At 35.9% G+C, this 15,604-nt stretch overlaps 1 protein-coding gene across 3 annotated transcripts; it reads right to left on the bottom strand.

Annotated features, from left to right (window-relative positions):
* Window positions 1–2,982: 2,982 nt before the first annotated feature.
* LOC117339628 (F-box/WD repeat-containing protein 4-like) lies at window positions 2,983–10,707 on the bottom strand. 3 transcript variants are annotated; one of them, XM_033901323.1, is made up of 10 exons: window positions 10,266–10,707; window positions 9,550–9,651; window positions 8,166–8,345; window positions 7,361–7,496; window positions 6,640–6,737; window positions 5,942–6,010; window positions 5,361–5,501; window positions 4,459–4,594; window positions 3,890–4,013; window positions 2,983–3,853 (listed from the first exon to the last, which is right to left on the bottom strand). In XM_033901323.1, exons 1-9 carry the CDS (start codon window positions 10,547–10,549, stop codon window positions 3,891–3,893), a joined length of 1,269 nt encoding a protein of 422 aa, XP_033757214.1. In that variant the 5' UTR covers window positions 10,550–10,707; the 3' UTR covers window positions 2,983–3,853; window position 3,890. The 3 variants fall into 3 exon arrangements, with proteins under 3 accessions (XP_033757214.1, XP_033757215.1, XP_033757213.1); XM_033901324.1 differs by having other exon boundaries at window positions 2,983–3,817; XM_033901322.1 differs by having other exon boundaries at window positions 2,983–4,013.
* Window positions 10,708–15,604: the final 4,897 nt, after the last annotated feature.

The raw sequence follows: 15,604 nt of genomic DNA, 5'->3' as shown, positions 1-15,604 counted from the left end.
TTGCAGCATTCATTCAATGAATATAGTTTTTATTTCATTGCCGATCGATATTTTGTTTTGTCTTTTTTCATTGTTATTGCTATTATCTTTATCATTATTATTTTGTTTTGTCTCTCCTTGACAAGAACTAATAGCAGAACCCTTCAAGTCATATTGATACATTAAATTTTACAGAACGAAGGCCCCAATCCAGCCAACATGATGATATGAATACATGTACGGACGGTGGGTTGGGATTTTGTGCCAAGCCATTTACTGTAAAATTGGATATTTTCGCGCGTTAAATTTTCGCTTAGTCAGCCTCCTTCCCAGTAAATTCAAACTTCTGCATTTGCAGTATTATAATTTAAATGTATTTCAAAAGCAAATGCGCTAATAGCAGAATTAAGTTGCCTTTAAGAACAACTGTTTTCCTCCGTGGTTATCAAATTGAATTGATGGTAGTGCGTGATTATGCGTGAAAGTTCATGGCGGTCCGTGGAAATGCGTGGTAGTGTGTGATTATGCGTGAACGTGCATGGTAGTCTTTGGAAGTGCGTGGAAGATTATTTAAAGATATAGGTCTATGTGTTTGTATTTATTGTAAATTATGAGCACATGGCGTTCTTCTCCAATATTACTTTTGGATGTGTTCAGTGAAAAGAACTGAACTCCTACTTCTAAATACTGCAAGTCACTTAAATTTCGCGAATACTTTATTTCGCGTACTTACCTCTTCAGACATATTCGCGAATACATTATTTAGCGAACGCTGATCTAGAAATGACTTTTAATTCACGAAGGACTCTGCAAGCCTCCTATATCGTTAAACCATAGCTTGGACACCCATCATCGCGAAGGATTTTAATTCGCGATTGACTCTCTTCGAGTATTAACGCGAAAATAAATCCCACGCGAAATATAGGTGATTAACAGTACAGTGTGAATTTCGAGGTACCTGAAGAATACAATACTTTAAGTTGGTAACAGAATTTACCTTGTACATGTTTTATCAGTCAATACTAATACGGTTTTTTACAAACCTAACGTCTTGTACACTGCTCGTATTTAACAAGTTGTCAGAACAAGATGGAAGAAAATTTCCAAAATGCGAGCATTTAGTTACAATACATTAACTCCTGCAGATAATGAGAATTCAAACATTTTTTTTTAATGAATAAACCGCTTTTAGGAGATTTTTGTTACTGTGGTTTAAATGTGTAGAGGTGAAGTGTGGCCTTTGACCTTTAACCTTGCTCAATAACCACCAAAATCTAATCAGCTGTAGAATCATACTGTTACCGATGGTGTAATAATATACTAAACCTGTCAAGGGATTCATGAAATATTGTATACACGATGTCATCTTGGATGGACAGAAAGATGGATGGATGGATGGATGGATGGATGGATGGATGAACACACACACAGAAACACAATGTCATCCTGGAGGGACAGGTGGATGGATGGACAGGTGGATGGATGGACAGGTGGATGGATGGACAGGTGGATGGATGGACAGGTGGATGGATGGATGGACACACACACAGAAACACAAATTGTTACTATATAATACCGCCTTACTAAGGTGGGGCTCTAAAGATGACAATGCTCCCGGACAGTTTAGGACATCTTTGTTGTAAATTTAATTTGTGTATTGTGTTTTAATGGAGAACTTGTATATCCAACTTGTGAGGTTTCAACTATGAATGCAGTGAGAGACCGGAAATTACGTAAAATTTTCATTTTTGCATGACACCCTGTAATGCAACACAGATCATTCCTAATAGCTAGGGAACCAAGATGTCGAAAATTGATTAAAATCTGAGAGAAATCTTAACAGAGGATTACAAGAGGTCATTGGACCTTATCTCTCTCCAGAGCTCTGAACTATACTGAAAAATGATGTTTTGCTTTTAAGCAGGGATTTAACATATTTGACCCGTATGACCTTGATAGTAAATCAAAGCATGTTATTGGCCCAGTATCATGACCCTGGGCCTCTTGTTATTCAGAAGAAACTGTTTTTTAAAGATTTTAATATATTTCATTCCTGTGACCTTGAAAGTATGTCAAGTTTATTCTTTTAAACAATTTTGTTATTGCTATTCATCCATGCCTGCATGCTAATCCAATGCCATGACCCTAAGTTTCTTGACTTAATTGGGAAGGAGACATCTAATTATTTTAACACACTTGGTCCTTTTGACCTTGAATGTAGGTCAAGGTCATTACTTTGTACAAACTTGGAAGCCCTTCATCCCATTATCCCTAGTAGCCTTATACTATTACCCTGAGCAACATGGTTATTGAGAAATTGTTTAAACATATGAACACATTTGAATCATTTGACCTTAAAAGTATGTCAAGGTCATTCATTTGAACAAAGTTGGTAGCTATAACCTTCATTCCAGCATGCTACTAGGCTTCTTGGTAATTGAGAAGTCACAAATGTAGATTGTTTACAGACAGACACAGTAGGATGACAGAAAAGAGAAATTTGAATAGACCTGTCACATGAGACCTCGTCTCAGGTAACCTAAAAAGGGCAATAACAATTTTAAATCATGTCCCTTGAGACCTTGTCTCAGGTAACCTAAAAAGGGCAATAACTGTTTCAAATCATGTCCCTTGGGACCTTGTCTCAGGTAACCTAAAAAGGGCAATAACTCTTTTAAATCATGTCACTTGAGACCTTGTCTCAGGTAACCTTAAAAGGGTAATAACTCTTTTAAATCATGTCACTTGAGACCTTGTATCAGGTAACCTTAAAAGGGTAATACATGTAACTCTTTTAAATCATGTCACTTGAGACCTTGTCTCAGGTAACCTAAAAAGGGCAATAACTCTATTAAATCATGTTCCTTGAGAACTTGTCTCAGGTTACCTATAAAGGGCAATAACTCTTTCAAATCAGAGACAGGAAAATACAATACTATAATACTCTGTCACACTGTAAACTATAAAAAATATGTAATACTGAAAAAAACAAAACAAAGGTAAGTCAGTAAAATAATTTATTAACAGATTTCATAAATATTAAAGTATAATTTACCAGAGGATACAAGCTGACATTCTCGCTTCACAAAGATAACACTGACAAAAATATCATTTACAGATTTGTCTCTTGTTTGACCTGTTGAAGATTTCTCTGTCAACTACTTGGGTATCACAGATAGCATGTGCTTGCAACAATACAATGAGGTCACGTCAACAATACAATGACATCATGCATGGCAAACAAAAAATACAATGACATAATCAGAGTTAACTCTGGAGGGGGTCATGGGGCCATTTGCCCCATATTTTCCAAAATTACCCACCAAAACTCACAAATTTCTTTAATTTTCTATGTTTTGGCGCATACGATTTCTGAAATCTTGTCTACGGTAATTTTAAATTCAGAGTTTTCAAAAAATGACACATACACTCTATATTTGCTCCGTTATATACTTTTCTCCAAGGATTCGGTTTCAACGTCTGAGATTATGTCTTGTACCTATGAAATGTCAGATAGAAGCCCTCTTAATCAGTTTACCTGAACTGAAATCTCTGGCATGTGTGATGTAGCTACGGAATATCAATTTGAGGTCATCAGTTCACAGTAGTCTGGCTTGTATTATGGTGTACCTCTGAACAATATCACTTTGATGACTTTCTCATCGGTTCACAGAGAAATCACTTTGATGACTTTCTCATCGGTTCACAGAGAAATTGGTTTGATGACTTCAGCATCAGTTCACAGAGAAATCGGTTTGATGACTTCCTCATCGGTTCACAGAGAAATCAGTTTGATGACTTCCTCATCGGTTCACAGAGAAATCAGTTTGATGACTTCCTCATCGGTTCACAGAGAAATCAGTTTGATGAATTCCTCATCGGTTCACAGAGAAATCACTTTGATGACTTCCTCATCGGTTCACAGAGAAATCCAGCATGTGGATGCTGAGGTCGAGAGCTACAAACAGTTTTGAAGTGTCATAAGCGATTGAGTACACTGGACTATCTCGTCTCCGGCCAGGTGGGTGGTATATCTGTCAAATACAACACATACATACATGTATATCTAAAACATCCTAAAGAACACAAGCTTACTAGAAAATAATGTATTGATATCCCAAGGATAAAACAAAATGTCCTAAAATCTTAAAAAGGAATGCAAGTTATGACAGCATATCCAAACAGAATTAATTAAATTTACCAAAAAAATTGTACAAATATCCCAAAGGAATACAAGTGTATGACTGACAATGTGTCCTAAAAGATCCTAAGAAATTTATCAAAAAGTACTGCGAAAATATCCCAAAGGATCAATGTTTTGTATATGTTTATAGCACAATCTTTGGGTTAATAAATATCAATATACACCTCAGTCAAAGATAATTACTGTATAATGTTTGATTTTTTTTAATGCTTCACATTTAGGTATATACAGGTATAACAGAAATATATACATATACTATTTGTCTGATAACTTACGCCAACAGGTTTTGACTTTCGTTTGTCCCAAAGCCGCGTCATACTGCTGCGAGCCGTACCCGTGAACATGGCCATGTTGTTGTCCGACTGGATACAGTAGTTTGCATAATCAAAGGGCTCCACCCAATTACATACGCTGTAAATACAAAATCCAAAATAGTCTAATGCTGTAAATACAAAATTCAAAATACAGTACATACGCTGTAAATACAAAATTCAAAATACAGTACATATATTGTAAATATAAAATTCAAAATACAGTACATATACTGTAAATGCTGTAAATATAATATTCAAAATGCAGTACATACACTGTAAATACAAAATTCAAAATATTTATAATCAAGGGGCTTGAACTTCCTACTGACTTAGCTTCTGTGGACAAATTTATTATTGAAATGTTGGACTGTTAGAAGTAGGAATAGCCAGAAGATTTCAGTGGAAGGGGGCATAACTCCCTGTATATATTATCAAAACAGACACATTGTCATTTACGCGAGTCTTGGGTACATCTACAAAACTAAAGATATGTTGTGAAAATGTTATGAATAAATGATATAAATTGTGTTTGTGTGTTGATAGCATTAAGGGGCATGCATAGCATTCTGAAAAAAAAATCACAATTGCCTTAAAAGGGTAAAGATCATGTGTACCAAAGTTTATAAAAAATTGTAAGGAGTGTTTTTGCTCCAGACAAACTACCACCAACCGACAGATGGACTGTCTAGGACACCAGGCACCCTAATCATAGTATATTCCCCTCTCTCTATCTGTGGCACGGGGTATAAAGATTTTTTTCACAATTAACTATAAAAATATGAAGCATATAATATATTATATAATTCTTTACTCACCAAGTATGAGTTCTCATGTCCCAAAGTGTATAACCGTGTCATACTCACCAAGTATGAGTTCTCATGTCCCATAGTCGTATAACTGTGTCGTAGCCACTTGTGAGAAGGAGGTTCGGGGACTCAAACTTCATGTCAAACACTCCGGCACCTTTCTTATGCTGTGTTCCAAGGTTACAAAACTTAGTCAAACTTAAAAAGAAAAGAAAGAAAGAACGTTTTACTTAAGATATTCATAATTTTGAGATGTTACATCACGTGTTTGAAAAGCATGGAAAAAAATGTAGATACAGACTGTGGTTTGATCCCCTGAATGGTAAAGTGACCCCTCTATAGGAAAGTTGGCCACATTTATCCTGCCAAATCAAAATTAGCATCAATATTTTAATTTATCATTGGTTGACTTTCATATGGGGTAGGAGGGGATCGCTTAACTTAAGAGATTACAGACTATCCTGCTATTGTAGTAATGTGTTTGAGCAATATATACGATAATATATAATAGGTCTACAGCATGTTGGTCCGTGAGGTAGGCACCAGCTACTACATAGAGACTCTGCCTGTAAATGATGCTGGCTATTCATGGGCTGATAAATCACACACACAAAGTAATCATTCATTAACGAACTCACCTCTCCACATCCCAAACTATCAAAGGTGGTGTCTCATCTGTACTAGCGGCCGTGCCACCCACACACCATCTGGAAACAAAATCATTTCTTTCTTTATATTGCTGGACAAATCTGTATCCAACTTTCATGACATGGTTATTTGGAGTGGCAACATATCATTTTTTAATATTTAGATTTTCAAGACCATTTCTGTCACAATTTGAAATAAAAATCTGTCATTCATAATCAAAATTTGAAGTAGTGCTCAATATACATGATATTCAAATGTTTGTATAAGGGAACTAGCTCTGACAAATCAAGTTAATTATGATTTACCCAGGTGTAATCCAACATCAATATCCTAGTAATTTCATTTAATAAACAAGAGGCACACAGGGCCTGAATCACTCGCATGGCCAATTAGGAGTGTAATAGCAAAATAACTAATTCTAACTTTCATATTTACTGTTATGTATTAGCTATGTTTCAGGAAATGGTATAGAATATCTGTAAGAGAGGTGATATAATTCATTGATGCATTGCTGAATCACATTGTAGGGCTTATCTTGTTTAACGTCCTATTAACAGCCAGGGTCATTTAAAGACGTGCCAGGTTTTGGAGGTGGAGGAAAGCCGGAGTACCCGGAGAAAAACCCAGATGTATTTGTATGGAATAACTGAAATATAATTGTTTCCTTGAGAAATGTTTCGATACTGACCTGCCATCTGGAGACACGGCCACTGACCACACTCGCTCCTCTACTTCAATCACTTTCACAACTCTGGATTTTGCTGCCAATTGGTCTGTGTCTGTGATCTGTGGGGCAGAATTTGTATGTAATGAAAATGTTTTTTCCTGTTGCTAGATCTGTTTGAATTTCATATATTAAATGGTATCATATACAAAGTGTATCCTAAATATTCAATATCTAATTATTTCTTTTAATGAGTAAATTCATACAAAGGTAAGATGAAAGAATGATTTTATAACACCATTGTGGTGTATGTAAATTTAATTTGTACATCGGTCCAGAGCCCCACTCGATTTGCACTCTTCTCGGAAGAGAAGCCTTCTAAGAAGATCAAATTCCGTTATATGTAAATTGAGTTAACCGGAAGAATATAACCCAAAACAAACAAGTTTTTAAGTTTTCTCAAACACTATGACACAAACATGTGCATGTATGTGTTATAAATCCATCTCTAGTGAAACTCATCACTCACACACTTAAAACATGGTCGCCTCCATCTTGAAAGATAAATCTTCCAGCTTCAAGATGAAAGAGGAAGAAGATCTTCCAGAAGCAGAAGAGCTACAAATCAAGTCACCGGAAGTAATATTCAAGAAGGAGAAGAGTGCAAATCGATTGGGGCTCTGTATACAACTATATGAAAGATAGGGCTCTATCTGACAATCCAGGGGGGATAACTCTTACTTACTCTGATTGTGTTATCTGCAGAGCCCGAGAAGATAAGGTTTTCTCTGACATCCACCTTATGTATGTGGTCATCGTGGACTTTGTATGTGAATGTGGGTTTCTCTGATGTCTTATTCCACCTAACTATACTACCATCGCTGTAAATACAAAAACTATAATGAGTTTACATGTTCACAGGCTAAAAACTTTTGAATCCTTACTAAGTAATCTGGGTCTTCACACAACTGCTGTGTGAAAGGAATACACAAGGAAATACATTCATGACAATTTCTTCAAACCCAGGGCCATTTTCATTTATCATTGTAAAAACATTTTTAAAAACTAGTTGGACCAAGAGTTGTTTGTTTATGAAATAATGATGGACCTAGAGGTTTTATATTCTCTTAGCTTTTGGACAAGTCATGGAAAAGACTTTCAAGGCCTGTCTGCATTTATATCTGAAGTTCCATCAAGATTTAAGCCTGGATATAAAGTTATGATTGAAAATTGACAAACTGATTTAATTTGTCTGCATGACTGAACAGGCCCTAGATATCGGATATGATAATCTACACACTCTACAGCTCTACCCACTCAGCTAAGGAAGGTCCCAGATATTGGACACACTATCTAGGAATTCAGCTAAGGAAGGTCCCAGATATTGGACACACTATCTAGGAATTCAGCTAAGGAAGCATGTGTATGTTCCATCAGTTACGCGACAGAGACAATACAAGTCACAGCATATTGCTCCTTTACAAAGTTTAATTAAGATGACGATATGTTGACCAGCAAACTACTTATTAAGCTATTTGATGAACACACACCTACAACCTGCTATGACAGACTCCCCCTGAAGTGTGAAGTGTGTTACATCATGTTTTACTCCGCCAAGTGTATGAAGGTGGTGCTTGGGGCCTCGGTGTCGCCTGGTGCTGAAACATTTGATGTGCTGCTCAGAAGATACCCACAGTCCTGTCTCGTCAAACCGCAGCCATGGCATCTGTCTAACAGTCAAAACAGTACCAACCATCAGTGATTAAAAACACTACCACAGGAATCTCTATTGTATTCATTCTGTAATAAGTCCAAGGGCCCATCGCAAAAAAACGTCACTCAAAGTAAATGCTGGGCTTATTGAAATTCAAGACAATGGAATAATAATTCTACTAAACTGATATGGACATGGGTGAGCTTATAACCAGGTATTCCTGATAGGAATAGGTTTCACTTTCAGAATCGATAATTGGAAACTCGAAATTGATTGATTATTGATTATAATCTGTTTTCTAAATTTAGCACAGAAGTTATTGCCCTTTTGTATAAAATTTATGTACATCTCAAGTACATTTATTACACATCTTAGCCTTTGTTATCAATATTTTTGATACTGAACACAAAAAAAAAAATATTAAACAGTTGTTAACATTTCTAAATCTCCTTAATCACTTGTAAATAAACAGAGAATAAACCATTAAAAATATTACATTACAAAAATACGCCAAGCCGAAGATTTAAGAACACCTCCAGAAATTTATGATTAATTGCGTCTTCAAAGTATCGTCATAATTTTTTTTTTTTTTTTCAACTCATTTTTTATCATTTTCCATCATCGGCCCTACCTCTTCCAGGTATACACTTAATGTCAGATAAAAACATTCCTTGATGATTTTTTTTCTCCTAGCTAACGTGCAACAATGGTGATCTGTATGTTTTTAAGTTTTTGAAAAGGAATTTTGGACAGTCTTTACCATTTTCTCCACCATGAATATTGACTTATTTCAAAAGTCCAAAGCAAGGTGGCTCTTTTTGAAGAATCCTCATGACTAGAATACTGTTTATTTGCTTGATGTATAATTAATGAAAGAGACAAATACAGGAAACACAAGTAAACTGATGACTTTTTCTGGTTTAATTGTTTGATTAAGTCTTAAAACACATCTGAAAATTTGTTGTTTTTTTTTGTGTTTTTTTTTTTTTACATTCTGGTCCTATGAATTCATCGAAAGATAATAAAATATTAGCCCGAATTTCCTCTGGCCTTTATACGAAAATAGCTTGCACAATCATCCTGACAGATAAAGGTTTGATGTATTGGGCCCTACGCAAGACTTTGATATGTCAGAAAAGAATGGCCCAGTCTGGTGTTAGGGCCAGAAGAAACTTGGACTAATGGGAGATATTATCATACATAATATATATGGTACTTACTTTACAGGATTCTGTGTAATCACTGTGCTCTGGAAAACTCCAGCTTCCCAATTATATGAGAGACGTATCTTTTCCTTATATGAACATTCAGTATGTTTTGACCTGTAGTAAAAGAACAATATGGTAACAATTATTATCACATCATATTACAGTGAAAATTGCATTTTTTTCTCAGAGAGATTTTTGTTTTTTTTTCTCCAGTTTTCCCAAAACATTTAAGCTGAAAGGATGTATTAGTGAATTCCAGCATAATTCTATTTTGTTGCTTGCAATTGGTTGATATATGGGTTTAAAAGTACCTTCTGTAACTTAAATTGAAATTAAGGAAGTATAGAGTCCCCTATATGACCCTCAGAAGGTAAAATATTGCTATCTTTATACTTGTATATTGTATAATTAGGTTGGGATCTCCATCGAAAATTCGTATACAAATATTGTATGTCTTTGTGGTAATTACTAATTAGTGATACTTCGGGTCGAATTAAGAATTTTCAGGACTTTATGTTCGAAGAACTCTGATTTACCTTGAGAGTAAAACTGCCTTAAACTTATTAATGTAAAGATTATATTTTCCAGTAAGTTTCATTTTGACGATCTAAACTTTATTCGAACCAAGGAATGCCCCTTTAAATAACAAACAAAACAAAGTAAAAAAACAACACACACACAAACAAATGTTTGTCTGTTGAACACTGTAACAGAAAAAAAAAACATACACAATTTTCTGTTTCTGATCACACCAGCTTGACTCTTGAATCAAAGTATTCTGTTCTCCATGTCTGGTCCACACAAAATCCGCTTCCGCCAAGCTCCGCAGTCTTCGGCACGTGCGACATACTCTACCTAGAGATTGTATATCCAGTTTCAGCAGGATAACGTACAATACATCGTCGGGCAGACAGTCGAGAGAGCTCCCGTGCTCGTCTCGGTCTTCTTTTTCTTCACCTTTCGGTCTCAAACTTTTTCTCGTCATATTTGATTTGTGGTGGATTCGACTCATCCTCAAAGCTTATATAGAATCCGATTGAGTAATCGTTATAATAATAGCAGACAATATGCGAAAGTTGGCCTCTATCCAACATATTTAAATACGCTAAAAGTATGTTCCAAAATTATACCACGATGTTACGAAATGCCATGGCAAAAGACAACAATAAATCTCGATTTTGAAGACGCTTTGATACTGATTTCCCACCCTTTCATTTAAGCGTTTGAGAGACCTCAAGGTAACGTCATACAATATTATAACCCGTACTACGATGTGTAATACCCGGAATATATTTCACAATGACACCGTTATGGATATTTATAGAATTATATTAATATACCGATCGTCATAAACAAAAAGCTTATATCTTTAATCATCGTACATTAAATAACGGGTATTTTTACATGATTTATTTAAAAAAAAAACATTTTTTATGATATGTCTCTGAAGTAACCATGCACCTTTATATTGCCTTTATTGAATTGATTTCCGAATACGTACTCGGAAACCAACTTAATATAGGCAAAATAAAGGTGGGTTGCACGTGTATTTTCTGTTACTTAAAATAAAACAAAAATAATTCTTCCAGACCAAAAATTCACTTTGTCCGGTACAAACTGAAGCAGCTGTCGAAGTCGTTGCGGTACAGTATATAGGCGGTTATAAAAGTTAGTTTTCAAGCACAGTTATACATCATTAAAAATTCTGTTCAGTTTCCATGTAGTGATATTGATTTATGTTGAACATAATTTTTATAGGAGGGAGACTCCCTACTTACACTAATTTAGACAAAATCAATAAAACTTCCGCATTTTTCATAATTTTGACCATTTGATTAGGCCAAAACAAAGCCTACGGAGCAGATTCAAATGTAATTTTTGCCTTTGTGACGTCTCGGGCTTTTGATTTTATTTTCATTTGATTTCCATTTGTAACTAGAGAACGAAATTTTTAATAACTAATATTTTATTTACTAACTTGGAAAATAGGATAACATTTTGTACAAGTAATTACAAGTTATACGAAGCCATCGCCTTACAAAAATAATTCAAAACAACAGATGCTTCTCATTACTCGACCTTGTTTTTACCAACGAGGAAAATATGATAGAAAACATCTCGTACAATGCCGGCCTCGGTCCCAGTGACCATCTGTCATTATGTTTTAAACTCACCTGTTTTAGTGAAGAACCACCACCCCCAAACTCAAAGAAAAATTATAACAGAGGAAACTACAATGCTATACGCCACAATCTCCGAGCAGTAACTTGGGATGTTATGGACAACATGGGCCTGGATGAAGCCTGGAAAATTTTGCTGATACATTATCAATAGTTACTGAACACCATATACCAGTGAGCAAAGAACGACCAGGCAACATGAAAGGTACCCATGTGCTAGACAGAACAACGCTAGAAGTGATAAGAAAAAAAAAGAACTCTTTGGAAAAAATATCAACATTTCAAATCTCCTGAAAACTTCAAAAAGTATAAAGATGCTAGGAACAAAGCAACCAAAGCGATCAGAAGCCAACAGCATCACTACGAAAAGCAAATGGCCAGTAAAATCAAGTCCGATCCCAAATTATTCTGGAATTACGTCCGCAAAAGAGCAAAAACAAAAGATAAAGTTACACAGCTAGAAAAAACAAATGGAGAATTGACAACTAATGACAAAGAAAAGGCAGAGACTCTGAATTATCAATTTGCCAGTGTATTTGTCGACGAAGGCCCAAACAAACCTCCTGAATTTCTCACCCGGACACAAAACACCATCAGTTCCCTTGTCATCACAGGAAACAAAATACGAAAAGCCGTAAATAAACTTAAAGCCAACAAATCTCCAGGCGCAGACCAAATTCATCCCCGCCTTATCAAAGAAACAGCTAATGAGATTATCAAACCATTGGAAATTATTTTTTGGAAGTCAATACAAGCACGGAAATTGCCAGCTGAATGGAAACATGCATTAGTCACACCAATTTTCAAAAAAGGTAGTAAAAAAATCCAGGAAATTATAGACCCATCAGCTTAACATCAGTCGTTGGTAAACTTCTACAATCAATTATCAGAGATGAAATTGTAAAACATCTTGAAGACAACAAACTACTATCGACTAACCAACACGGATTCAGAAGTGGGCGATCTTGTACAACACAACTTTTAGAAACTTTGGAAGACTGGACAGAAGCCCTGGACAAAAACCAACAAATTGATGCCATTTATCTAGATTTTAAAAAAAGCTTTGGACAAGGTCCCATATAAAAGGCTGTTAACAAAAGTAGAAGTGTACGGTATTAAAGGAGAACTTTTGGAGTGGATACAAGATTTCGTCAAGGATATGACGCAGGAAGTAATTGTAAGCGGACAGCACTCAACCACCAGAAAGGTTACCAGTGGAGTTCCACAAGGGTGTGTACTGGGGCCCTTACTTTTTCTAATATATATCAACGACGTACAGGATTCACTATGCAACAAGATCAAAATGTTCGCCGACGATGCCAAGCTGTTTAAACCATCAATTCAAGGTGATAATGGAACATCTCTCCATGCAGAGTGATATCGATAAAGTCTGTGAATGGACAGATAAGTGGCTAATGGAGCTAAACTCGGATAAGTGCAAGCATCTGCGACTATTTTTGGGCCAAGAAAAAAACGAAAATAAATATGAAACAACACAACTAGGTGTTAGACATGAAATAGATCTAGTAACATGCGAAAGAGATCTCGGTGTACTTGTAAACAAAAATTTAAAATTCAGTGAGCAAGTAAACACAGTAGTCAAAAAGGCAAACAGAAATTTTGGCCTAATATTCAAGACCTTTAGTTGTATAAATGTAGAAATGTTTCTGAACCTTTTCAAGTCACTAGTATGCCCCTATTTAGAAACAAATATCACTACATGGTCTCCTATGTTAAAGAAAGACAAAATGTCACTAGAAAACATCCAGAGAAGGGCCACAAAATTAGTTCCATCACTAAAAGATCTCTCATATCCAGAACGCCTGCGTCATCTGGGACTTCCATCACTTGAATATAAGAGATTAAGAGCAGACATGGTTCAAACCTATAAACTGATTAACAATTTGGACATATCTAACCAACAAGTAATTCATACACTTGATAACCTCAATACTAGAGGGAATTCCAAAAAAACTGAAAAAGATTAGGTACAACACTAATATTAGGGGCCAAGCTTTTAAAAATAGGATTGTAAATACATTGAATCAACTTCCCACACCAGTAGTAGATTCCCCGTCCCTTAATACTTTTAAATCTAGGTTCAATAAGCATTGGGTCAATCATCCAGTAAAGTTTTTACCTTCTTGCTACTAATGTATATATATAAAAGTTGTATACGTGTCCTCTGCGCAACCTGCAAATGAGTGTACAACCATGAAGATGCGTCAACAGAAGCCACAAGCTTACATGGACGTCAAATACTATGACCTATGAGCTATGCTTACATAGACTGTCAATTACGATTCTTAACAACATGAAGGGATCTAAAGTAACACTTATATCCACATACAGTAGACATATTTTAAAGTTAGGTTCATAGCCAAACATGTCAGATGATGTTAAAGTTTATGTTAAAATAAAAGATAATTATAGATACGTACGAAAAGAATACAAATGACAACTTAGGAGAAGCAGAATGGAATCACATCAAGCAAACTATCATAGAAGGTCTGGAAAACAAAATCAACAAGCCATTCTGGTAATACATACAGTCAAAGCGACAAGACAACATTGGATGGAGTTTCCCCGCCAAAGCATAAAGGCACCTTAACAACAGATAGTAAAGGGAAAGCAGAGAATCTGATAAAACAATTCAAATCAGTGTTCACCAGAGAAGAAACTGAACAAAATGCACACCAAACAACCAAAAAAGCAACATCTGGAATCGGTAACATAATCATTACAAAAGATGGCCTAACAAAACTACTCCGGAAAGTAAACCCTACACAAAGCATCTGGACCCGATAATATTCCAAACAGGATCTTAAAGGACTGAACAAATCTCTCCTGGCCTAGCAGCAATATGCCAAAGCTTTGTAAACACGGGATCATTGTCATTGGGGAGTGGTTCAGTGCAAACATCTCCTGCATCTTCAAAAAGGGGACCGCCACGAAGCAGAAAACTACAGACCCGTATCACTAACATCGTTGCCATGGAAACTGTAAGAACACATCATATATAAGCACATGTTGAATCATCTAGAAAAAAAAACATGGTTAAATAACGGATTTCGTTCATAGTTCTCCTGTGAAACACAACTAGCGGTAACAATGAAAGGCCCCGAAATCTTATAATAAAAAAAATTGACCTCGCCATAAAAGGAACTCTTTACAACTGACTCTCTACCTTCTTGGCAAAGTGTCAGATGAGAGTGGCCCTTGAAGGAGAATTCTCGCAAGACGTCTGTACATTGTGGAGTATGTCAAGGGGCAGTACTCGGATCCCTTTATTCCTAGGTTGCATCAACGACTAGCGGACCTAGCCGTGAGTGTAAGCTAGTGGCCACCAACTACTACAAGAAGACTTGTATAATCTAAAACAATGGGCAATAAATTTGAGTATGAAATTCAACACCAAAAAATGCTACATCCTGAACATCAAGGAGAAAACCCATAAATTCTATAATTTGAATGGACACATATTAGAACAAGTGAAAACAAACCCATACCTCGGACTAACTATCTCGGATGATTTGAAATGGAACACCCACATTTTAAACATTACAAAAAAGCTAGTTAAACACTTGGCTTCCTAAATAGAAACGTGAAACACTGTCCATCCTTGTGCAAGAAAACAACATATATCCCCGGTACACCAAAAAAGAAATTGACAAACTTGATAGAGTCCAGCGGCTGGCAGCCAGATCACCATCAATAGCTACACGTACAATGTATATAGGACCGGGGAGGATGGATACCGTGCCCGGATTCTATAGGACCTGAAACTCCCAACTATTCAGACTTAGCATGTGCAACAAAAGAGTGGCCTTCATATACAAAATAGTTGAGAGAAGGTTACCATCCGTACTTAACAAGGCAACGGCCAA

The sequence above is a fragment of the Pecten maximus genome, chromosome 12 (genome assembly GCF_902652985.1).
Source record: "Pecten maximus chromosome 12, xPecMax1.1, whole genome shotgun sequence".
Taxonomy (NCBI): domain Eukaryota; kingdom Metazoa; phylum Mollusca; class Bivalvia; order Pectinida; family Pectinidae; genus Pecten; species Pecten maximus.
The sequence above is the reverse complement of the archived record's forward strand: the minus strand, read 5'-3'. Positions and strand labels throughout refer to the sequence as shown.